Source organism: Mya arenaria, chromosome 17 (genome assembly GCF_026914265.1).
Source record: "Mya arenaria isolate MELC-2E11 chromosome 17, ASM2691426v1".
NCBI lineage: Eukaryota > Metazoa > Mollusca > Bivalvia > Myida > Myidae > Mya > Mya arenaria.
Window position 1 is genome coordinate 22,561,196 of NC_069138.1, and position 27,175 is coordinate 22,588,370.

A 27,175-nucleotide genomic window follows, 5' to 3' on the forward strand; every position below is an offset into this window, starting at 1 on the left:
TATTTTTGAATGAATTTAGAGGCAGACTATCAGCTATTTTGAGTAGAATGGACTCGGTTCGCTTATTGCACTTTGTACATACACGTTGACATGACATATAAAAATGCAAGTATAGTGTAGATGATGCACATTTTACAACTCGTCTACAATGTCTGTTCTGTTTTGCTTTGTTCACATAGTACCTCTTCCAAAAACGTGGAAACAACGACATCAAACATATTTAAACATCATTTATTTACAATATATGTATTACATAGGGAAAGCAGAGATAAAACACATTTGAATCGGTTGTTTAAAATTACATGAATATGACAATGTGTGTATATATGGATTTATGATAGAACATACTAATGTTACGTTCAATTCTATTGCCGTTAGTATCACTCGTGCTGAATTACACGCCTAATTTTTGAGCTATTTATTTCAAACGACACAACAACACAGATCATCATACATGATAAGGTCAACAAACTAGAGTGCAATAGGGTATTACCACAGACGGCGTATTGATAGGAAATGAGAAGTTCAAAGACATAAAGTCCAGGGGGGGTATACCACGTGATAAATTACGTCATAAATACTACCTTGGAAGTCAATAGATTGCTTAAAGAGAAAACTTTAAACAAAAAAATAACTTCACCATATATTCACTATTTATAAAAAAACAAAGCGCAGTCTACGTCGCTAACATAGCCCAGCCGTCGGTCCTTTACTTAAGTGAGTAAGTATTTAGAGTCTTCAAACACTCCGATAAATCTTTTCACAAACCCGCCGCCTGACCTAGCACTGTCGAAACATTTTTTTTAGTTTTTTGAGGAAACTAATCACCTTACCAAACTCGATTATAAAACGTCTTGGCTCTTTGTGGGGCATATATTGCCCTTTGTTTCATTTACATTTTTAATGAAAAAGGAAAATACATCTTTGCTTAAAGTCATCATTCGAAGCAAAACGTTGCCTGTCGACGTAGCTTTATGACGTAATTTATCACCTGGTACACACACACTGTGATCATTGGTGAACATATGTGCAAATACATCAATATCGAACAAATGACAAAAGTTGATATATTATACAATATGTTTGTGGAATTTGTTATGTTTTGTGCGATGAAACTCCAGATGTAGAACTATTTAAAAGGCCGAATATGTTGTGCTTAAAGAACAGAACATCACCAAAAGGATCTTATGAAATCACATTAAAAATGATCTTTGAGGTTTTATAAAGTTTCCATGTTGGTAGGGTAAATCTGACAAGAGTATTCAATTCAGGTTACGCTAGAATTATAACAATGACTAGGTTGAATTGACCGTTAACTTTTAAGGCACATTTATGTTTTGCAAAATTGGGAGGGAGCTCTTAATCTTTATTTATTTTTAGAAAGTTTTTAGTTCAAAAGTTCATCTTTAAAAATGTGTAAAAATGACAAATGATACATTGTACAACACACTTATACATTTATCTCCTTCATTCTAGAGGAATGTATGTAATTATTATCAGGCTACAAACTCTAAAATAGTGCTCACAAAAAATCTGCGATCTGATCTTTTGTCATGATTCTTATATAACTGGTTTTCATGGACTTTCGCAAAAACTTGGCTCGTTCCAAGACAAAATATAAGAAATAAGTTGCCAATACGTTCAATCTGTGAGAGTGCAGCTTTAAGTCACCTAAGGAAACGATTAGCAGAATTGCACGCTTGAGATAGAACAAATATAGTTATGCTTTGCATATCAAAGATCCGCACACAATACATATTACAAGAAAACAACAACAGAAAAATATATTCTACTCGGGTATGATATGGATGTATTCCATTCTGCTGACGTTACGTCATAGCTAGTATCATTGAGTGAAGAAACAATTACGTCAGAAAACAAATCATATATATAATCGCATGGAACGTAACTTAGTCTCCATTTGAATACACGCAGTGTTCACATTTGCAACTATTAGTTTACAAAGTAAATACAGTTAAAACCTGAGATTCCGCATTTCTGGCTATTCTGTTGTGTGGATGGTAAATACTTTAATACCTTTCCCAACACTTGCATTGTGACAATGACCTGTTATGCTTAAGTGGAATTAATGCTCTGTTCTGTTCAGTATGGGTGTTTTAGTTTCCTCAAGGAAAATAAAATTGTATCTATATAGGAATAATGAGCGGAATGATCTTCCAATCCAATACATGACATTTAACTTTTATCACGTCAAACGGTAGTTAATCTGAATTTGAATCAATGTTTTGTTTACATTTGACAAATATACAGAGTGAAGAACCTAGAATTCCGCATCAAGGTGTTAGGACTATTTAATTTCCACCGTCAAAGACCGTAATAACATAACCATCACATACATATAGCTTTGATTCATGGAAACACATACAACCACTTTGGATAAAAGGATGTAACCTGTTTTCGTCAATGATAAAGTTAACACCGCCATCCTGGTTTATCAGTACTACGTTGTTGTGGGATGGTTTTTTTCCTTGGCAAAACATCCAAACCTGATTGTTTGTCGTAGCAGGTCTTCCAATGTCAAGAATTTTATTCATGAGGGTTTGTGGATAATATATATTCGTCAACACAGCACCGTTTACATACGATAGCGTAATCATTTGCATCTTTTTGACGTCAAATACAATCAATTTTGAATGCTGCGAGTCCCTAGTTACGAATTCCGGACAATCAAAGACCGGCGTACCGGACATACTTGGTGGAAATTTCTTAACAACCTCTCCTGACAAAGCAATCACCTCTAGTTTTGGATAGTCCTCTGTCCTAGAAAAGTTTTTATCTAAACCAACAACGAGCTGCCCATTGAAATCAACCATATCCAATATATTTGAATCGGTTTTAATATCTCCTGTGTACTCAACCTTGTATTCTTCCGATTTCGTCAGTTTAAATAACTTTATAGAAGAGATAAATCCAACAGCTACAGTATATGAATCACATTCATCTTTAAGCGGCAATGTCGCGAGCCACCTAGGTGCATCGTCAAAGATAACTAGTTCTTTTACAATTGCTGCCTCATGCGAATGAGTAAGAATTTTTAAGTTTGTGTTGTCACGATCGATCAGAAGCAGGTCATTTCCAATGAGACACATTCTTTTTATGAAACCCCGCCTTTTGTCGGTATCTGATGTTGGATTGATTTCATTGTATTTCGGGTGTACTCGTGTTGCACCTTCTTTAAAGGACTTTCTAATGTCATGTCTGTAAAGGAAATTGAAAGCTTCCACGTTTTATATGATGTCAGTATAATCAGAAAATCGAAATTACCTTAAAAAGGGTAGTAAGTATATATATGCCCGATTGTTAGTAAAGCCTATAGTTCATAGAATCATTTCTCGAGTCCGTTGGGTAAAGCCAGCACTTGTGTCCATTTTGAGATGGCATAAGAATGTTCCATTGCAGAGGCTCAAATCAACAAACAATAGTGTGAGAGGCGGACTTCAATACGAACACTTGCACGCAAATGTAGCAATATCTATGTTATATTCAAACTCGTAAAGATCTTTGAATTTGAATTACCAACACTGACATTTAAACAAAACAAATGATCCTTTATTAAATGTTATTGTAAATTGAGCACACTGAAATATATAACATGTCCCTTACAATGTTATGACATTTTACGCTATTTAAAGTAGTATTCTTATGAAACAACTGCTAGAAAATGGTGGGATTATGGTGCTTAATAACTGTAGTTACTTCACATATACATATGTGTGTATATTTTTGATTGAAGATTTTATCAATTACCTTTTCTTTGGAGTCGGTTGGTTTTCTTCAATCGCCATGCTGTCAGAAGATTCTTCGAGAGGGAGAGGATCAGCCTCTGAAAAAATAGTGTAAACAATTACGTAGTGGGTAAAAATAAACTAGCAAATTTGATGTTCATGTGTATCAGAACTCTATGAAACTATGCAAGTCAAAATGACTCATGTAATTTAAATGATATACTTTGATATAGACGAATACACTTTAGTCACAACGATATAGACATCAGTGTGTTTTATCTTATAATACAAAATTGGCGATAATCGAGTCTAGTGTTTCATAAACAAAAATATATATAAAAGATTCAACTCAAAATAACGGCACTGCTACTGATGACTATCAAGAGACAGGCTACCAATTAGCATATTAACTTATACTTTATATATTATTATTACCATTAACTTATATACGTCGTTAACATATTGATTCATATGTTCTGATGATTCAGTTTTGATTCCGAATTCGACGACTGATAGTTCGTCTGTTATCGAATGTCCATTTTTCAAGCTTAATTTTGAACGAAGTTATGATAGTTCGTTATTGACGTTCATAACAGAGAGTATTGAAGACATATCATGTTTTATCCCTTGGGAAAAAAACAACGCAAAAAATGTAAAAATGGTTCCAAATCCTATGGCTCCCCCTCCCACAAGATATTTTTTTTATATTTTTTAAAAGGATTTTTTTTTGAAAAAGATTTGCATCTATCTCTTAAAGAATAGTTATTATCATGAGCCCTTTGTTTGTAATAGTATAAACATGTACAAGATAATTAGATTCCTATTTAGTGGGCGTAGCTTACCTCCATTGTCTGAAGAAATCTCCTCTTTTACAATTTGATGGATTATTGACTTCGAAATGTCCACTACGTTTGCAAGCAGCGGATGGCGAGTCAGGGTTTTCCCAATCTTTGTTTTCATTGCTTCTTTGAAAACGGCATTTGTTGAAGAGAGGATCACGCACGTGTTCCGCTGCTGTGAAAGAGCCTTAAGCATATCTAGTTCCTCAAGCCACTGTCTGGCTTTGACCTTGTTCAGGGCATGTTTTCCGGCAAAGTGCTCTACTATCAGTACATTCACGACACCTACCTCGACGTATCGCAGGTCAGCTGTACGTTTCAGTACAAGTGCATTCTTTCCTTCATCTCTTGTTGCCAAACTTGCAACATAGGAAGAAACGACCTTCGGTTCGTCGCCTGTTATAACTAAACTGCCATGTGTTTCAAGGCCTGTCAACACATCGTTGTCCTGTTTAAAGTCCTTATTTTCTTTGCTCCTTAAGTATACAGACGAAATGCCTGAAAATAAAATCTCATGTAAAATGTCTCTTAATACTGTAAATTAAACAGAGTGTGTTTAACGGTGTTTTTTGTTAGATTTTAAACGTGAAGTATTTAATGATGTGCTAATAAATCTAAATGACCAATTACAGATGAAGCAGGTGTCTCAAAAATTGTGAGTTATACTGCAAATCACAAGTTGAGCCATGCATGTTCCTTAGCAGTCAGGCCTTGTTTTAAAAGAAGAATAAAATACCGTTTTGAACTCTAACTCTAAGATCCTGAGCCATGGGCCCACTGCCAATTGATTATTTATTCTAACGATGTTTAATGTTTTACATATGTGTAGCAAAGCATGCATGTTCATATTGTTTTAATATATATTTTAAGAGATACCACACATAAGAACATATTATATCTCCTTTGCCGACAAGACTGGTCCTACTTCGAAAATGAATTGATACGTTATTTAATATCCATAATTCAACAAAAAATATTTTTGTGTTTCGCACGTACTGTTCGTTCGTTAACATAAAATTATAACAGAAAAATAGGTTTTATATAAGAAAAAGAGGATTGAAAAATACGGTCTTATATCTTGACAAAATAATGAATACAATTATGCAATATGTGTTTAAATCATTTTGTAGTTTTTCACGTATTATTAATAATTCCATGAGTTTAATAGTAAGCTAGATAAGTAGAATTCCTATTTATAATAATCTTGAAAATTAATAAAATAATCTTTACGACAAATGTCGGATCATTTACATGAATTGTAAGGCTTGTAAATAATTGAAACCCCTAATGCTTAAAAGATGTGGTATATTTCAAACATTTTATATTAAATACAAGATTCAAAATTAACAAAACATCCACAATATTATGAAACAGCATGAAGCTTAAATAGGTCTCGTGTTAAAAGTTGTAGACTTTGGATCTTTTCAAATAATTCGAAAAACAAGTTTGTGCTATATTTTTAATTAGAACGCATTGCACTCATGTGTTATGCAACACCAGGGAAGCCGTCATTTTGTTTTTAGTCAAAGGAAACCCAGATTTGCAGTTGCTAGGTAACAGCTTATACACGCATTTGCATGTATTTAGCTGATGACTTCGTCTTATTTGTTATCATTTAAAAGAGTTTATGTGTAGTAAAATGATATTTAAAAATAACGAACAGGATTTTATTAGTATTATTTCGTAGCCTTGAAAGATTACAGAAATCGCCATTTCACGTCCGATTTCAAGGTCGGTATTTGATGGGAGCATCGCTTATATGATCAGCATTTTTATCATAGTATAGTAAAATTATTACCAAGCATGTTTTTCAGCGTCTGGCCCAAAGGTTGGACTCGTTTATGAGTCCCTCGAATGGGTGCTAAAAGAAAACAGAACTTATTTCAAATATATCATCAATATTATGCTAAACTGATAAAATATGACCATTGCATGCAGATTCCAATTCCGTCAATCGGGAAGAATGATTCAACATATGCTATTTGGAGAGATATGGGAATTGCAAAGGTAAACAAAAAAAACATGTTTGATATTAGTACCTTTGACAATCACAAACAAAAAAGATTTTTACGAATGTAATGACTGTGTCACCGAAGATGATGACCGCAGGGATATCACAATTTATTGACAATTTAACAAATAAAGAGATGCGGGACGTAAATCTCTTTTGTAGTTCAAAAATGAAGAAAATATTTTTTGAAAAAGTGCATTTTTTACGCAACAATGCAATGCATTTAAAAGTTGGTTGAAGTAGAACTCCGGTTGAACAGAAAATATAAAGTTTCTTTAAACGTTATAAAATATTTTTATTTTTATTTTTATATAAAATCAAAGTGTCACCTTCCATATCTATTGGATACCACTCCGTCCCAGCCGGTTCAAATATGTTTTCATCGGAGAACATCTCACTTCCTTCTTGCGAAACAATCAGTAAAGCTTCTTTGAGAACAGATTTATTTGTCAAAATCACAGTACTAAAACCGTTCTGGCTTCTGATTGCAATTGATTGAAATATTGTATTCATTGCTTTTGTATTAGACTTATCAAGCGTGTCTAATCCAAAGGGATCCTTAAAGACAACAACGTTAACAAAGTGTTCTTCAAGTTCCCTCCATTCGTGTGGGTCGTTAATTGTGACACAAAATTCTTCATTAAAGTTTGGCATTTGTCTTATAGCAGTCAACGCTACTTCTTCATACAGGGCGCGTTCAACACCAGTAATAACAACAGGTATGTTGTTGATAAGTTTACTTCTTATCAGTTCCGTCATTGTTGACAACTGATCCGAATGCACGGGCCGGTTGTTGTAAAGTAAAGTCTTGAAGTTGGCTGTAACAACAAATTGTATGACTCATATGAAAGTCTCGTTCAAAAGCAAATGGATAAATTACAACTGCTGAATCGTGTATGTAGATAAACGTTTTGAAATTATACGGGTACATAGGGAATAATTGTTTGTGTCAGTGTGAGATCGTAGTATATGTTACCGAGTAAGGAGCAAACGATTGTATTTCACGAGTTGCGTAGCGCCAATCTGTATGCGCACGCAACGACATTTCAGAAATGGACGTCGTCGAAATTGTGTCTTAGAACTGAGAACGGGACTCAATTTGATATTTTCAACTGTAAACTATCAATTTTTGTTTTGCTGAATCATATCTATAAACCACCGGATTTTACGCGGTGATTTATAATGATACATATTATTTTCTGATTGATGGGGATTCCTAGAAATCTATTAACAGACTGCCCATGTATTTATTTACTTACATTGCAGTTTCTTATGTTTTTCGTTTACAATTCTCACTCGTTGTTGTTCTGTACCTTGAAAAAGAATAAAAGAAAAAAAGTTTTGGAAATCGACATCACATATATACATGTGCAATACTTATTTTGGCATGCATTGTGTGGTTATACGAACATTACCAATAAATTGTATTTAAATAGTGTGTAAATGAACTTAAAATACCTGATGGAGATGAAAGCACTTCTGTTCCTGTTTCCAAAAACGTCCGCATCGATTGTATAGTATCTGCCTGCTCTTCAACAACACTTGTAAACCATTTCGCACAGGAATTCCACATTCCAGGCATATTGCTAATAAGGGTCTTTTTAATTTTTTCTTCGGTTGCAGTTGTATAGCTGTTGTTACTTCGTAGTCTAGCGATTGAGATTGTCGCCTTCTTCAACTGGTTCCACAAGGTTTCAAAGTCAACTGACTGTATAGTTGTTGAACATCCATGAGCCAAGAACTTGCTATTTCTAATAGCCGTTATCTGTTTAATGTCCATAGATGTCGTGGGTGCTAAAAGGGGTGGATTTAATCCTCCGTATAATCCTGAAAGCAATGAAGATAAAACCGACACGTCCAAGTTGGCACTGTCCGTGACATCTAACGAAGAGGAAGGTTTGCCCTTTGGAAAAATCTGCTTGTACTTCCATTTCTCTTTGCTCAAAAGCGTTCTTACATCTTGCTCTTTGTTGAAAAGATATTGCTGTAAAGTTGTAAAATTTTGATTGGTCGTTGTATCTTTTATAGCACAGTCCTCAAACAAATCCTGCAGGATAGGCGTTGTTGTGTCAATCAAAAATGTAACAAGTCTGTAAAAATTGTCTGCCATGGCGCCTGTACAAGAATTAAAAAATACATGGATATATCAAGAGTGTTTAAAGACGAAAGAAAAAAGACATTTGAGTTTTAATTCCAATGTTCATATCCGTTTATCTTAATGGCTGTGTTAGTGAGGGGATGGCAGGTGCCTGAACGCCTATCTTTACCTGAAATGCCTATCCGGTACGCAGGCAGCCTAGGTTACGATGGGGCTTCTTTTAAAGGTGTCCTCTCTCAGGGTGTGTCTGACTTAAATCTATGTAAATAAGTAACGATAAATCGCCAGTATTTATAAACCTATTTCTGTTTTCAGGGCTGGTTCCACTTATTAATTCACATAATGAGACAAAACATAGTGAAGTCTTAAATATAATATTATAATACATGATCTCCCACGTTTCAAAAACAAAACCTAATAAATGTACAACTTAAATTGTGCAAACACATATTAGTGTGTGTATCTTACCTTTAAATATTGGCAAATGAAGATTATATTTCAAACATATTATTATAAAATATCCGTATATCAATTTAATTCTAAGGGGGTTAGTGTTACACCCATTACAACAAAAGATCGATTAATGTTATTTATTATTGTCAGAGCACTGCGCATCACATGCAGAAGTCCGAGTACTCATTAGAAAGCAAACAGATTGGCTAAAGACTCTTTAATAAAGGGGAATTATATAGACACTTTTTTATAATTGTGCTGTTAATTGTCCTCTACTGTCCATTTTGACCCCCCTCCGTACCCTCATGAGATCGACCTTGCACCCTTTGTCCTGACAATTAATTATTGTTATTGTTTTCATTAGCTTTGTGACAAAAACTTGTATCATTATATCAACATAACATATGAGAATGTAAAACATAAAACTACTTTGATAAACGAAAGGTTTAATAATTTTATCAGCACGATAACCCGTTTCTGTCCAAGCACCCTGCACTTTTCTACGTTCTTCATTCCGTAAATCTTATTTTGTACAGGATAACATGAATATTCGGAAGAGTTTGAAATGGTTAACTTCTTAACAATAAAGCGGAATGTTAACTTCTTTAACACTAGAGCGGAATGTTTAAGCTCAATATTTGTCTGCCCAAGCGTTGAACGATGTATTGATGCAATTCACAATGAAAGAACCAGCTGAAACTTAATAATGTTTATAAACACTTTTCATTTACAATACCCTTGCGTCTCTTACCGAAGATTTATAGGATTTATGTTAGAATGTAATAACAAGGTGTTGTGTTACTCCGTAAAATGTTGATAACCACAAAATAGTTATTAAACTATTAATCATTATTAATATTTGAAACATTCACGTCATTGTGTGTTGTTAACAAAATGTGCAATTTAGGAGCCGAAAATATTCAAATTTAAACTTAAGTAAAATAGTAATGGTAAATGACAAATATGTCGGCTGACATCGTATAAGCAATTTTAAAATACAGGCCCTTCACAATTTCATATGGAGTTAAGATTATTGATTTATGCAAGCAGGCAAAATCTGGAAGATTTAGATTGAATACCCATTATTTTTTAACCAAATTCCATCGCTTAACTCTGCTTGAAAAGATATTGCATCAACACAAAAATGTATATTGTAAGCTGTATGCGCAAATTATGCAGACAGAGGCAAATTAATATTTAAAAAAATATCGCAACATAAAGTCCTTTTGAAAAGTTGCGAACTGTTGATTCCTTCTAAGAGGCAACGGAAATGGCACATATTTCTAGTCCGATCCAACCTAAGTGGTTTCCTAAATCGTTTTAAGTGACCGTTTTGAGGCGATTAACCCAGTATTTATTTATTTAATAGTTTTGCCAGGCGCTCTGAGTTCATCTATATGAATTTGTTCATTATATTTTTTTCAAAATGAGCGTTCCTAATCATCTGCTTTAATCAAATTTCTTAACAAACAAAGCGTTCTATATGTGATTTAAAACTCTTAATTATTCGGAATAGCAATAAGCCTTATAACTTATGAAATATGTGTTATAATTTGTTTTCATAATTGGTGATGTTTTGCTTTCTTAACAATTGAGTCAGTAGCCGACCTTCATAAATAATTAACCTACAACAACATGTGTATTACAAACATTATTGTTTCTTTAAAGCAACTGTGCAACTGGCCCCAATTTCTCGAAACTTCTTAAGTCACATATAACAGGATTAATCTAATCTCACTATTTGTGTTGTTCTATAAAATGTGTTATATTTACTTCTTCAAGAATTTCAGGAAATTATGTAGGAATAATCTGTATGATTATCAGAATAAACCAATTTTCGTTTATCAAAATCCATTTTCAGTTTGTATTATGGCTACTTGAAATAAGCGACTTAAGCCTGTTAAGCTTAAGAAGTTTCGAGAAATCGGAGCCAGACGATCAATTTGCAAGAAAAAAAAGAAAATGTCAAAAACTGTCATAAACTTGGTATTAATGTGTACAATGCATTGAACCTTATTAACTTAAGTACCACATTGAATACAATTTTTCTAAGTTTAGCAGTTATTTCGTACTTTTCCATTAAAAAAAGATTACTGGGTATGTCTACCTAGTAATATTCATTCCTTATGCGTGATTGGCTAGTCGGTGTTATCACGTGATATTACCGAGTTAGGTATATAGCTTAATTATGACACCCGAATAGAGTAATTTCACTCTGGGACCCTTCAATGTGCTCACGCCGGGACCAGGAGTATAAACTACTAACACCACCACGAATAGAGTAAGCCGTCTTAGCTCAGTGGATACGACGCGTGACTGCACTTTTGGCGAACCGGGTTCGAACCTGGTCTCCGACACATTTTTTTTTTACATTTTGGTACTTTTTTTACTATTATGATATCAAAGCGTAACAAATTCTGTTAAATAATTGTCCGGAGATTCGTTACAGAGAAAACATTTTTTGGTGGCAATCTGGTGTACTGTCCCTTTCAAGTTCCCAAAAAAGCAATAAAAGTACGCTTCAAAATCTTTGATTCCTTTGTTTGCTACTGTACATTTATTTTGGAAAGTTTGTTTTTTCCATTTAAAAAAATGTTCAAACTTCTAGAATATAATAATTGAATCGTAACAGAAACCTCCCTTTAACTTCATTAAGTGATACATAATAATTTGAAAATTATAGACAAATAACGAGTACGCACCTCAGGAACATATTTCAATAGTATTCGAGACATTATCTATTCACAACACATCTTCACGTCCTTGTTTTCACATAATGACGATGGGCAAAGGATCGTACATTGTTGTATCATTTCAGGAATCCCAAAAATAGTATAAATAGAGCCAGCTATATGGAAATTTTCGCATCATGTTTTTTCAAACATAGGCTTTATCTGTGTTAAAATATCACGTTACTGTGGTGTATTATCGAGTTTTGTAAACGGCTACGCTAGTAAAATCCCATACGCACACATTCAACATCAGTTCCCAAGGTTTTTGATAAGGTTTAAAGCTGCACTCTCACAGATTTTTACAACTTTTTAATTTTATGTCTTGGAAAGAGCAAAATTTTACGAAAATATCAGCAAACCAATGATAAAAGATTGCTGACAGAAAATCAGATCGTAGATTTTCATATTTCCGTTCGAAAAGTAATGTTTTATGGCTTAAACCGTGACCAAAGTTGAAGAAAAACGCATAAAACATCAATTTTTGAACTTAAATATAAATATCTGCAATCTAAAGTTTGGTCAGTAGTCTTATATAACTGGTTTCCATGGATTTTCACAAAAAAATGGCTCGTTCTTAGACAGAAAATAAAAAAGTTGTCAAAACGTTCAATCTGTGAGAGTACAGCTTTAAACCTCATGTGTATATATGTTTAATGTGTCCTCTTAACAAATAAAGCAGGATATTCAAGCTCATTATTTGTCAGCCCAAACGCGAATGATATGTTCAATCATTAAAGGGATGAAACCTAATAACGTTCATAAATATTCTTCATTCACAATACCAACACGACTCTTACCGAAGATATTGAAAATTTATGACAGGATATTTTTGCAAGGTTATACGTTATTACGAAATAAGAGACCACACAATTGTCACTTTAATCCTGTAAAAGTATCATTGATAAGGTAAACCTTCCAAGTTCTTTCTTACTAATAACAAAAAAGGTATGATGTATTTTTCTCTCCATGTTTTGTCAAGTTTAACTTGAAGAAAACATTGTTAATAAAGCATGTGCTAAGTTGAATATACCTCATTTTTCCTACTATTAACATTCATTTTTTACCATTGAAGGAGGATTCTTAATAAAAAAGCAAATTCTATAAAACAATGAAAAGTGACATGTTTTTAATCATTTGTGACATTTAAAATAATTAATGCGTTTTTTTACCGGTCAGGTGTTCTAATAATATTGTTTTAATTTCAAATATGTTTAGATTTTATTAAATAACGACAGATAAATATTAAAAAATAACTAACCTTTACTCCATTCTAGTAATACCGTTTTGCCTGATGTAGACAGATATAGTAACAGGTGGGTTTTTCCATTCGTAGTGACTCAATACGGTTTTCCATGGTTAGCATCACATTCATACGCACAATCAAATGAATAAAAGTATAAGCATCTATTTAATTCATAAAAATATGTTAATTTATTTTGATTAGAAATAAATTTTATTTTTTTCGCGAAATTAAATTTAATGGTTGTTGTTCACGTTACTAAGCAATTGGAATATACGGTCGCTATCGATAAAGTTAATACGGACTGGTTCGCGATATTTTACAGTAGTTTAAGGTACAATTTTGACAAAAATTTAACCGGTAAATGAATCTCATTTTCATTGCAAACCTCGCGGTGTGCGGACCGAAATGAAAATGCTCTTTGAAATTTTACTTCAGTTATTTAATTAAATTAAAAAAATAATAAAAAAACACGATTTAATACGTCTGAGTCAACTATGAAGGAAAATGTGCGAGAAAAGGAGCAACCGCGTGCACGGCGGCAAAGGCAGTCAGGGCAGATACCTCTGGTACCGCAGATACCTCTGGCACCACAGATACCTCTGGTACCGCAGATACCTCTGGCACCACAGATACCGCTGACAAACTTAGATGGAAATGGCATTGAGGGTAATGTTATTGATTTTAAAGATATAATTGCTCGGTTCCGAATTTTGCCCCCTCTATCTTCTGGATATGTTGTTCCCACAGAGGATATAGATGCTTGGTGTGGCTTGGCGGGGTCTGGTCAAGGTGGAACTATCCCCATGGATGCACCCTAAAGTAATGGTAACATGGACATGTTGGCGAATGATGTGTTAATACATGTACCAACACAATTGAAACAGCAAATCATTACCCAGTTTACCCAGTGCCATTTGACCGGGTTTATGTTTAAACTTTTTGCTACTGAGCTTGTTTCTGTAGTTTTTTGCATAAATATTAGGGGTATATACAGATTTGGCCGGGGTTTACAGATTCGGGCATTCTTTTTAAAGGGGCAATGTAATTGAATGGCATGTGCAAAGGTTGGGCGGCGTAGTGTTTCCGGTACAGCACTTGTGTTTATTTTACATATGTGTTTTCTTGTGGTAGTTTGGCGTTTTTTTCTCATTACTATTTATGTTCGAAGCAGTAAGTTAAAACACTAAATGGGACATTGAGGCTGTGGGCGGCATTTGTTCAATGTTAATTCACAACTTTCTGTACATGTAGCATGCATGTATTTATCTTTTATGTAGCTATTTGTCAAACAAATATGTGACAATTTTAAAAAAAAGTCAACGAAAACCCTCGGAAAAACACGGCGGAGCCTTGTGTTGTGGATGTGTATATATGTTTCCTTCTCTTTAGTGTGGGAGTCGTTAGACGTTCAGCCGCCTTCCACATTAATAAAACGGTTGGGATACTGGTATATTTTGCTTATGAAGGATCTGCTTTAGTCGTTTTAGTGGCGGAAATGTTCCCATTATAAATAGTTTCAGTTAAATGAGTTATAGTGGTCTGTCTATCAAATATTTACTTAGCACTTAGAGACGGCTTTGGTGCAACTAGAATTTCTGAGAACGTGGAACTTCTTCGGTATATTAACGAATATAACGATTACTATCATATTAATTAGTTCGACTATAGCAGACAGTTTTTGTTAAAAAGCACCTTAAAATTCATATAACGCGGCTCTGGTGGCCTTGGGGGAAAGGGAGGTGGCTCGGTCTGTTTCGGCACTTTTTTTGTAAACAGGTCTACACACAGAAATATTTAAGTGATTTTATGATTCGATATAAAGAAAATACAATTCCGTTCCGATAACACAAAAAAAACGCCACGATTTTATGAACAACAGTATCAGTCTTCAACCTAAATCCACTTTAAAATTTCGTAAAAGGCAGCCATATTCCTTACAAGCGCTTAGATAATGATATTAAGCAAGTTTTAAGTTTTATTTTCATCATGGCATATAATATGCATATGATATCACAAAACAATGAAACATATTTCAGTTAACTTTATGGCAATAATCGCCGACTGCCGCCATCTTGGAAACTGTGTGCGATAATTTTTTGTTGTTGTGGGATTAGCGTTTAAGGTTTAATAACACTAAATTTTATTTTCTATCGGAGATCGAAGAAACGGGCGGCGGAAAAAAATAAAAATAAAGTTAGGAATTTTAATCTTTTTCTTTTTTGGGTTTTGCAAAATTTAGGTACGGTGCACCCGTAAAACGAAAATTAAAAAAAACTCTGGCCCAAGAGGTTTCCGACTTAGAATGTGAAACCATGGTTATAAGTTATATTAACATTTCTTCGCATTATATTATAGTGAGGATAAGGATTCATATGGGTTAAAATGTAAATTACGAGAATGAAGTTCCGGATGGTTGTTATTTCGTATAGTTCAAAAATGCAGTTTTAAAAAGTTGAGCAACCACATCCTGAATATCAACTCATGAAAATGTAGGTTAGTCATATAATACTAAATCATTGATGATGATCCAACGAGTGTCACTTTCCCGGATATATCAGTATTGTCAATACCATTAGATGGCTACATTGTGTCCAATCCAAAATATTGTAAGAAAATAAAGATCGTTTGAAATTTGAAATTCTTCAACACATGTACAACATAAGAGAAGGCTCGTCACGACAATGTGGCTTAGCATGGCGCTCAGATGACCAGCAATTCAGGTTACGACAGACCGTGATGAGCTCCACCATTATGGTCCACATGCTGGGTTACAAGGAAGTCCGGATGCGATACCCCAGCCCTTTTTTCAAAGAGACCCCTTGGTTCGTTAACGTGCTCGGTGTAAAGCACCGATACACGGTGTTCAACTTTCCTGAGTTAAACCAGTACTGAGTACAACACCTACCTTTAAATGCCGAGCGCCAGGATAGGGAGCTACTTGTACCAACTTTTAACGTCTTTCGGTATGACGCAGCCAGAGTTAGAACCCAAACCTCCCGCTCCGTAGCCGGACGCCTTAACCACTAGGCCACGGAGACGGTCATGGAATACATGAATACATATAACATGACATCGGCAATCATTGGTGAATCAACATTTCGCTATATTTTGAATTCACATCACGATCGATTTGCCAAAAAACGCGATTTTTATACCGTCGGGCGTTTATATACCACGTTTCCGGTTAACCGATGGATACAGCACTGTCTTCAATTATATATTAAATAAACTGATCACGGTTCCGTCATCTCTAATTTAAATACTTAAAGTGGATGCCAGCGTTGATCTGTATGCTTGTTGTTAAAAACGGGCCATAACCCCAATACTTTCACATGCTTCAAATATGAGATCTTAAATCGGCGAGGGGCTTTACCGCATCATAAATTAGTCACCACTTAGTTGTTTAGCAACCTGCATGTGGCACCCTCAGGCGAGTGTTTGGCAACATCGACGCTTAATATATCAAGCAATCATATAAAACAATATTTCAAAAATAAAAAAAATACTCGGATATTTATTTAAGTTGTACAAAAAACACAACACCTTTCTCTTACACCAATGAAATACAAATTATTTTGTTTTCCAAACATATTATTGAAACACATAAAATACCGACTAAATTTATAATGAATATTTCAATCATGACAAGAACACAATAAAAGATAAGTATTCTCTTCACACTTATCGATTTCTTTCTGTGAAAAAAACAACACTAAAAGTAAAAAAGGGATATTTTCACCGCAAACTAAGAGATGAACATCACTAAGAACTGCATTAAACCTCAGTTGAAGTTACCTAACTGAAAAATAAACAACAAAAATGTGTCATAAACAATAACTTGAAACTAATGAAATACTGCATATGTTAATTAAGCGGTTCTGATTTTGAAATTAACATAACTTACCGTCAATGAGGGAACTGGTAACATATTGATAAAATTGTATTCCTTACAAAACAATAATAGGCGCAAAAGAAAATTCTTGAGCAAAGATTCGATGTTTATTCATTCAGATTATATCCTTTATCTGAATGACCGAGCTGAAACTTCACATACCAATTAAAAACTGGGATACTCCACCGTTAAACAATCTTACACATCAAATGTCAACAACGAAACTGTCTTCACTGTTTGTTTTCATAAAAATGGACTTATAGTGAACTTCTTGTAATGAGTCAGAATTCGGACACGATCATGGGGCTTTTAATATTCTCACAACACAAAACCAATACAGTGGCTATAACGTATATTACGTATTATATGAACGCAGTAAATGATCGAATTGTTGAGCTACGGGTAACAATAAACTAAAATGGACCATTGTTATATGGGACCTTAATAGCATATACAAACTTTAACTTACATAGTCTTAACTTGAAGGAAGTCATATATATATCACAGTGCATAGCTGATTTATTGAGAAGTATTGCATTACTATTTTGCATCAACATAATTTATTTTAATAAACTCCTTGGGGTGTAATTAGACCTCGGAATAGGTCGACGTCTATGATATGCATAAAATAGGATGGGATTGCTTCTCAATATACGTAATGTAAATTTCCTTTCCTTTTTCCAAACTTTATATCAACCGGGTTCAAGTATTACTTTCTGTGAAGACAAGTTGGCTTAAAGGTTTCTTTATGTTGAATTTTGTAGAATGTTGAGGTAATGAGGTATGCTGAGGTAATTCTGATGTTATGCTGAGGTAATGAGGTATGTCGAGGTAATGAGATATGCTAAGGTAATTAGGTATGCTTAGGTAATGAGGTAGGCTGAGGTTATGCTGAGGTAATGAGGTATGCTGATGTTATGCTGTGAGGTAATACCTGTATGTCGAGGTAATGAGGTATGTTAAGATAATGAGGTATGCTGAGGTAATAAGGTATGTAGAGATAATGAGGAATGCTGAGGTTTTGAGGTATGCAGAGATAATGAGGTATTCTGAGGTAATGGAGTATGCTGAGGAAATGCGGTATGCTGAGGTAATGAGGTATACTGATATATTGACCACACTGAACTTATTAGGAATACCTGTAAGACATTCAATATTTCAAAGTCTACTTCGTAGTACGATTTTACGATTTTAGTTTTACAGAACCAGGATAGAGCTAAACTTAGTTATGACCAGATGAATGTCAAAAGTTTCTTGATATCAGTATGTACTTAGAGACGGCTTTGGTGCAACTAGAATTTCTGAGAACGTGGAACTTCTTCGGTATATTAACGAATATAACGATTACTATCATATTAATTAGTTCGACTATAGCAGACAGTTTTTGTTAAAAAGCACCTTAAAATTCATATAACGCGGCTCTGGTGGCCTTGGGGGAAAGGGAGGTGGCTCGGTCTGTTTCGGCACTTTTTTGTAAACAGGTCTACACACAGAAATATTTAAGTGATTTTATGATTCGATATAAAGAAAATACAATTCCGTTCCGATAACACAAAAAAACGCCACGATTTTATGAACAACAGTATCAGTCTTCAACCTAAATCCACTTTAAAATTTCGTAAAAGGCAGCCATATTCCTTACAAGCGCTTAGATAATGATATTAAGCAAGTTTTAAGTTTTATTTTCATCATGGCATATAATATGCATATGATATCACAAAACAATGAAACATATTTCAGTTAACTTTATGGCAATAATCGCCGACTGCCGCCATCTTGGAAACTGTGTGCGATAAATTTTTGTTGTTGTGGGATTAGCGTTTAAGGTTTAATAACACTAAATTTTATTTTCTATCGGAGATCGAAGAAACGGGCGGCGGAAAAAAATAAAAATAAAGTTAGGAATTTTAATCTTTTTCTTTTTTGGGTTTTGCAAAATTTAGGTACGGTGCACCCGTAAAACGAAAATTAAAAAAAACTCTGGCCCAAGAGGTTTCCGACTTAGAATGTGAAACCATGGTTATAAGTTATATTAACATTTCTTCGCATTATATTATAGTGAGGATAAGGATTCATATGGGTTAAAATGTAAATTACGAGAATGAAGTTCCGGATGGCTGTTATTTCGTATAGTTCAAAAATGCAGTTTTAAAAAGTTGAGCAACCACATCCTGAATATCAACTCATGAAAATGTAGGTTAGTCATATAATACTAAATCATTGATGATGATCCAACGAGTGTCACTTTCCCGGATATATCAGTATTGTCAATACCATTAGATGGCTACATTGTGTCCAATCCAAAATATTGTAAGAAAATAAAGATCGTTTGAAATTTGAAATTCTTCAACACATGTACAACATAAGAGAAGGCTCGTCACGACAATGTGGCTTAGCATGGCGCTCAGATGACCAGCAATTCAGGTTACGACAGACCGTGATGAGCTCCACCATTATGGTCCACATGCTGGGTTACAAGGAAGTCCGGATGCGATACCCCAGCCCTTTTTTCAAAGAGACCCCTTGGTTCGTTAACGTGCTCGGTGTAAAGCACCGATACACGGGGTTCAACTTTCCTGGGTTAAACCAGTACTGAGTACAACACCTACCTTTAAATGCCGAGCGCCAGGATAGGGAGCTACTTGTACCAACTTTTAACGTCTTTCGGTATGACGCAGCCATACAAGTATTGGAGCTACTTGTACCAACTTTTAACGTCTTTCGGTATGACGCAGCCAGAGTTAGAACCCAAACCTCCCGCTCCGTAGCCGGACGCCTTAACCACTAGGCCACGGAGACGGTCATGGAATACATGAATACATATAACATGACATCGGCAATCATTGGTGAATCAACATTTCGCTGTATTTTGAATTCACATCACGATCGATTTGCCAAAAAACGCGATTTTTATACCGTCGTGAGTTTGTATACCACGTTTCCGGTTAACCGATGGATACAGCACTGTCTTCTATTATATATTAAATAAACTGATCACGGTTCCGTCATCTCTAATTTAAATACTTAAAGTGGATGCCAGCGTTGATCTGTATGCTTGTTGTTAAAAACAGGTCATAACCCCAATACTTTCACATGCTTCAAATATGAGATCTTAAATCGGCGAGGGGCTTTACCGCATCATAAATTAGTCACCACTTAGTTGTTTAGCAACCTGCATGTGGCACCCTCAGGCGAGTGTTTGGCAACATCGACGCTTAATATATCAAGCAATCATATAAAACAATATTTCAAAAATAAAAAAAATACTCGGATATTTATTTAAGTTGTACAAAAAACACAACACCTTTCTCTTACACCAATGAAATACAAATTATTTTGTTTTCCAAACATATTATTGAAACACATAAAATACCGACTAAATTTATAATGAATATTTCAATCATGACAAGAACACAATAAAAGATAAGTATTCTCTTCACACTTATCGATTTCTTTCTGTGAAAAAAACAACACTAAAAGTAAAAAAGGGATATTTTCACCGCAAACTAAGAGATGAACATCACTAAGAACTGCATTAAACCTCAGTTGAAGTTACCTAACTGAAAAATAAACAACAAAAATGTGTCATAAACAATAACTTGAAACTAATGAAATACTGCATATGTTAATTAAGCGGTTCTGATTTTGAAATTAACATAACTTACCGTCAATGAGGGAACTGGTAACATATTGATAAAATTGTATTCCTTACAAAACAATAATAGGCGCAAAAGAAAATTCTTGAGCAAAGATTCGATGTTTATTCATTCAGATTATATCCTTTATCTGAATGACCGAGCTGAAACTTCACATACCAATTAAAAACTGGGATACTCCACCGTTAACCAATCTTACACATCAAATGTCAACAACGAAACTGTCTTCACTGTTTGTTTTCATAAAAATGGACTTATAGTGAACTTCTTGTAATGAGTCAGAATTCGGACACGATCATGGGGCTTTTAATATTCTCACAACACAAAACCAATACAGTGGCTATAACGTATATTACGTATTATATGAACGCAGTAAATGATCGAATTGTTGAGCTACGGGTAACAATAAACTAAAATGGACCATTGTTATATGGGACCTTAATAGCATATACAAACTTTAACTTACATAGTCTTAACTTGAAGGAAGTCATATATATATCACAGTGCATAGCTGATTTATTGAGAAGTATTGCATTACTATTTTGCATCAACATAATTTATTTTAATAAACTCCTTGGGGTGTAATTAGACCTCGGAATAGGTCGACGTCTATGATATGCATAAAATAGGATGGGATTGCTTCTCAATATACGTAATGTAAATTTCCTTTCCTTTTTCCAAACTTTATATCAACCGGGTTCAAGTATTACTTTCTGTGAAGACAAGTTGGCTTAAAGGTTTCTTTATGTTGAATTTTGTAGAATGTTGAGGTAATGAGGTATGCTGAGGTAATTCTGATGTTATGCTGAGGTAATGAGGTATGTCGAGGTAATGAGATATGCTAAGGTAATTAGGTATGCTTAGGTAATGAGGTAGGCTGAGGTTATGCTGAGGTAATGAGGTATGCTGATGTTATGCTGTGAGGTAATACCTGTATGTCGAGGTAATGAGGTATGTTAAGATAATGAGGTATGCTGAGGTAATAAGGTATGTAGAGATAATGAGGAATGCTGAGGTTTTGAGGTATGCAGAGATAATGAGGTATTCTGAGGTAATGGAGTATGCTGAGGAAATGCGGTATGCTGAGGTAATGAGGTATACTGATATATTGACCACACTGAACTTATTAGGAATACCTGTAAGACATTCAATATTTCAAAGTCTACTTCGTAGTACGATTTTACGATTTTAGTTTTACAGAACCAGGATAGAGCTAAACTTAGTTATGACCAGATGAATGTCAAAAGTTTCTTGATATCAGTATGTACTTAGAGACGGCTTTGGTGCAACTAGAATTTCTGAGAACGTGGAACTTCTTCGGTATATTAACGAATATAACGATTACTATCATATTAATTAGTTCGACTATAGCAGACAGTTTTTGTTAAAAAGCACCTTAAAATTCATATAACGCGGCTCTGGTGGCCTTGGGGGAAAGGGAGGTGGCTCGGTCTGTTTCGGCACTTTTTTTGTAAACAGGTCTACACACAGAAATATTTAAGTGATTTTATGATTCGATATAAAGAAAATACAATTCCGTTCCGATAACACAAAAAAAACGCCACGATTTTATGAACAACAGTATCAGTCTTCAACCTAAATCCACTTTAAAATTTCGTAAAAGGCAGCCATATTCCTTACAAGCGCTTAGATAATGATATTAAGCAAGTTTTAAGTTTTATTTTCATCATGGCATATAATATGCATATGATATCACAAAACAATGAAACATATTTCAGTTAACTTTATGGCAATAATCGCCGACTGCCGCCATCTTGGAAACTGTGTGCGATAAATTTTTGTTGTTGTGGGATTAGCGTTTAAGGTTTAATAACACTAAATTTTATTTTCTATCGGAGATCGAAGAAACGGGCGGCGGAAAAAAATAAAAATAAAGTTAGGAATTTTAATCTTTTTCTTTTTTGGGTTTTGCAAAATTTAGGTACGGTGCACCCGTAAAACGAAAATTAAAAAAAACTCTGGCCCAAGAGGTTTCCGACTTAGAATGTGAAACCATGGTTATAAGTTATATTAACATTTCTTCGCATTATATTATAGTGAAGATAAGGATTCATATGGGTTAAAATGTAAATTACGAGAATGAAGTTCCGGATGGCTGTTATTTCGTATAGTTCAAAAATGCAGTTTTAAAAAGTTGAGCAACCACATCCTGAATATCAACTCATGAAAATGTAGGTTAGTCATATAATACTAAATCATTGATGATGATCCAACGAGTGTCACTTTCCCGGATATATCAGTATTGTCAATACCATTAGATGGCTACATTGTGTCCAATCCAAAATATTGTAAGAAAATAAAGATCGTTTGAAATTTGAAATTCTTCAACACATGTACAACATAAGAGAAGGCTCGTCACGACAATGTGGCTTAGCATGGCGCTCAGATGACCAGCAATTCAGGTTACGACAGACCGTGATGAGCTCCACCATTATGGTCCACATGCTGGGTTACAAGGAAGTCCGGATGCGATACCCCAGCCCTTTTTTCAAAGAGACCCCTTGGTTCGTTAACGTGCTCGGTGTAAAGCACCGATACACGGGGTTCAACTTTCCTGGGTTAAACCAGTACTGAGTACAACACCTACCTTTAAATGCCGAGCGCCAGGATAGGGAGCTACTTGTACCAACTTTTAACGTCTTTCGGTATGACGCAGCCAGAGTTAGAACCCAAACCTCCCGCTCCGTAGCCGGACGCCTTAACCACTAGGCCACGGAGACGGTCATGGAATACATGAATACATATAACATGACATCGGCAATCATTGGTGAATCAACATTTCGCTGTATTTTGAATTCACATCACGATCGATTTGCCAAAAAACGCGATTTTTATACCGTCGTGAGTTTATATACCACGTTTCCGGTTAACCGATGGATACAGCACTGTCTTCTATTATATATTAAATAAACTGATCACGGTTCCGTCATCTCTAATTTAAATACTTAAAGTGGATGCCAGCGTTGATCTGTATGCTTGTTGTTAAAAACGGGTCATAACCCCAATACTTTCACATGCTTCAAATATGAGATCTTAAATCGGCGAGGGGCTTTACCGCATCATAAATTAGTCACCACTTAGTTGTTTAGCAACCTGCATGTGGCACCCTCAGGCGAGTGTTTGGCAACATCGACGCTTAATATATCAAGCAATCATATAAAACAATATTTCAAAAATAAAAAAAATACTCGGATATTTATTTAAGTTGTACAAAAAACACAACACCTTTCTCTTACACCAATGAAATACAAATTATTTTGTTTTCCAAACATATTATTGAAACACATAAAATACCGACTATGTTTATAATGAATATTTCAATCATGACAAGAACACAATAAAAGATAAGTATTCTCTTCACACTTATCGATTTCTTTCTGTGAAAAAAACAACACTAAAAGTAAAAAAGGGATATTTTCACCGCAAACTAAGAGATGAACATCACTAAGAACTGCATTAAACCTCAGTTGAAGTTACCTAACTGAAAAATAAACAACAAAAATGTGTCATAAACAATAACTTGAAACTAATGAAATACTGCATATGTTAATTAAGCGGTTCTGATTTTGAAATTAACATAACTTACCGTCAATGAGGGAACTGGTAACATATTGATAAAATTGTATTCCTTACAAAACAATAATAGGCGCAAAAGAAAATTCTTGAGCAAAGATTCGATGTTTATTCATTCAGATTATATCCTTTATCTGAATGACCGAGCTGAAACTTCACATACCAATTAAAAACTGGGATACTCCACCGTTAAACAATCTTACACATCAAATGTCAACAACGAAACTGTCTTCACTGTTTGTTTTCATAAAAATGGACTTATAGTGAACTTCTTGTAATGAGTCAGAATTCGGACACGATCATGGGGCTTTTAATATTCTCACAACACAAAACCAGTACAGTGGCTATAACGTATATTACGTATTATATGAACGCAGTAAATGATCGAATTGTTGAGCTACGGGTAACAATAAACTAAAATGGACCATTGTTATAATGGACCTTAGCATATACAAACTTTAACTTAAATAGTCTTAACTTAAAGGAAGTCATATATATATCACAATGCATAGCTGATTTATTGAGGAGTATTGCATTACTATTTTGCATCAACATAATTTATTTTAATAAACTCCTTGGGGTGTAATTAGACCTCGGAATAGGTCGACGTCTATGATATGCATAAATTAGGATGGGATTCCTTCTCAATATACGTAATGAAAATTTCCTTTCCTTTTTCCAAACTTTATATCAACCGGGTTCAAGTATTACTTTCTGTGAAGACATGTTGGCTTAAAGGTTTCTATATGTTGAATTTTGTAGAATGTTGAGGCAATGAGGTATGCTGAGGTAATTCTGGTGTTATGCTGAGGTAATGAGGTATGTCGAGGTAATGAGATATGCTGAGGTAATAAGGTATGCTTAGGTAATGAGGTAGGCTGAGGTTATGCGGATGGAATGCTGAGGTAATGAGGTATGCTGATGTTATGCTGAGGTAATACCTGTATGTCAGGGTAATGAGGTATGTTAAGATAATGAGGTATGTAGAGATAATGAGGAATGCTGAGGTTATGAGGTATGCAGAGATAATGAGGTATTCTGAGGTAATGGAGTATGCTGAGGAAATGCGGTATGCTGAGGTAATGAGGTATACTGATATATTGACCACACTGAACTTATTAGGAATACCTGTAAGACATTCAATATTTCAAAGTCTACTTCGTAGTACGGTTTTACGATTTTAGTTTTACAGAACCAGGATAGAACTAAACTTAGTTATGACCAGATGAATGTCAAAAGTTTCTTGATATCAGTATGTACTTGTTATACAAATGTCCTGCTTACCTGAAGTAAGTTTCAATAAATATTTAACTATGCTAATATGTGTTTCAATATACAGTAGGATTATGCAAAAAGTATGAATTGGTTTTCAATTCAATTTATTTTATGTCTATACCAATATTGATATATTTTCAACATCGCATCCCAATATCATTCAGGATAAGTGAAGGAGATATGATTAACGATGCTGCTGCTAAAAACAGACAATCTCCCAATGCGATTTACACAAACCCCCAATACATATATAGATGTTAGAAGGGACAAAAGGTAACCGTCAATTCTTAAAGATGCACTCTTATTCCCAAAGAAGATTTACCACAATTAATACAATTGTTTTGATATACAAAAAAAGGATGAATAAATATCACAAACAATGGTTCTTATGAAGGAGACCGTGTTTAATTTGAAAGAAAGGTGCAAAAAATATGGTATTGCTACCTTATGAAACTATAGTAGATAACAGTAAATCTTTTAGCATTCACCAATCATTTAATATTTTTGAGTTTTCAGCTATTAAATACAAGGGTACAGTTTTGTTATAATTTATTAATATTTTCCATGAATGCATTATTTAGTAAGTAGTTTAAGGTTTATCACTAAAAAATTATGTTTGTTATACATGTGTTTGTATTGATTTTGAATATGCGTGTCACTTTAATTGCATACGTTTGTACTAAAGCTTGCTTGTATCAATATGAGCATCAGTTTGTTTGTAATCAATAAAACAAAAGTACCGCATCTTTATATTTTCTAACTGCTTTTGGATTAATGAATGCTAAAATAAAACAGAATCAACTCCTGTTTGTTATTTCCATTCCGGACAAATAATTATATTTGATTTTTTTGAGATGATTAATTCAAGTATTGAAAATTTGAACATATCGACTGATCTCGGATGATAATCCATTGCATCAAATTATCTTTATCATTGGTTGTATCTCTAACAAACCCCTCTCGTTGTGCCTCTGATCAAAATTAGACTGTTTCTGTTTTCGAATTTAACGGCTTTGGTCCCTAAACACTCAATTGAGTTTGAACAATAGCAAAAACAAAATTGCATGATATTAGAAAGTAATGAAATCACCAACTGGGGCTATGCAAGCATATCAAATTATCAGGATCAGTCAGCGCTGGCCTTTTTAAGATCACAGGTAAAATTACCACGGTCGGCTGTTAACAATACCATGTTTTGCTGAATAATCATTCACCAAAATGATTTGAAATTCAATCATGCGAGTACTTGAATGAAAACAGCTTCACTACCATTCTTTCTAAATGGGCCATATGATTAATTCTTATCCTACGCTGACTTAACACTACAATATCTTGACAATGTTCTACCTGGGTAAACATGTTAACATTATACATTTTATGTACCGACCGAAATCGATTCCCGGGCAATGAATGTAAACCAAATTTATAAATATTTAGATATTAAGGAAATAGATTCAATAGAAGCCTTTGTCCCTCTCCCGAACCTTAAACATGTGTATTTGTACAAAACAAATAATTTTAAATACAAATATATGAATTATCATTATTTTTGAAAAAAAATCACGATTAACCAAAATAATACAATAAATTTAGGTGTGTATTTACTGAACAACATTTGTATCATAATTTTTAATAA

The 27,175-nt window shown here is 34.2% G+C and overlaps 1 protein-coding gene across 8 annotated transcripts; it reads right to left on the reverse strand.

Moving 5' to 3' along the window:
* Positions 1-213: 213 nt before the first annotated feature.
* On the reverse strand, positions 214-13,267 carry LOC128223962 (uncharacterized). Of its 8 annotated transcripts, none has more exons than XM_052933497.1 (9): positions 13,138-13,267; positions 8,864-8,952; positions 8,055-8,711; positions 7,856-7,909; positions 6,926-7,414; positions 6,384-6,446; positions 4,589-5,083; positions 3,769-3,844; positions 214-3,219 (listed from the first exon to the last, which is right to left on the reverse strand). In XM_052933497.1, the coding sequence occupies exons 3-9, from the start codon at positions 8,704-8,706 to the stop codon at positions 2,313-2,315; spliced, it is 2,736 nt and encodes a 911-aa protein (XP_052789457.1). In that variant the 5' UTR covers positions 8,707-8,711; positions 8,864-8,952; positions 13,138-13,267; the 3' UTR covers positions 214-2,312. The 8 variants fall into 8 exon arrangements, with proteins under 8 accessions (XP_052789457.1, XP_052789462.1, XP_052789459.1 ...); XM_052933502.1 differs by having other exon boundaries at positions 8,055-8,580; positions 13,138-13,156; XM_052933499.1 differs by having other exon boundaries at positions 8,864-8,945; positions 13,138-13,155.
* Positions 13,268-27,175: the final 13,908 nt, after the last annotated feature.

Coding starts and splice junctions, on each gene's coding strand:
- LOC128223962 (XM_052933497.1), bottom strand. CDS start 8,706: ATGGCAGACAATTTTTACAGACTTGTTACATTTTTGATTGACACAACA. Junction 7,415..7,855: donor AAAACATAAGAAACTGCAAT/GTAAGTAAATAA, acceptor TTGTTGTTACAG/CCAACTTCAAGACTTTACTT. Junction 5,084..6,383: donor GACGCTGAAAAACATGCTTG/GTAATAATTTTA, acceptor TTTTATTTTCAG/GCATTTCGTCTGTATACTTA.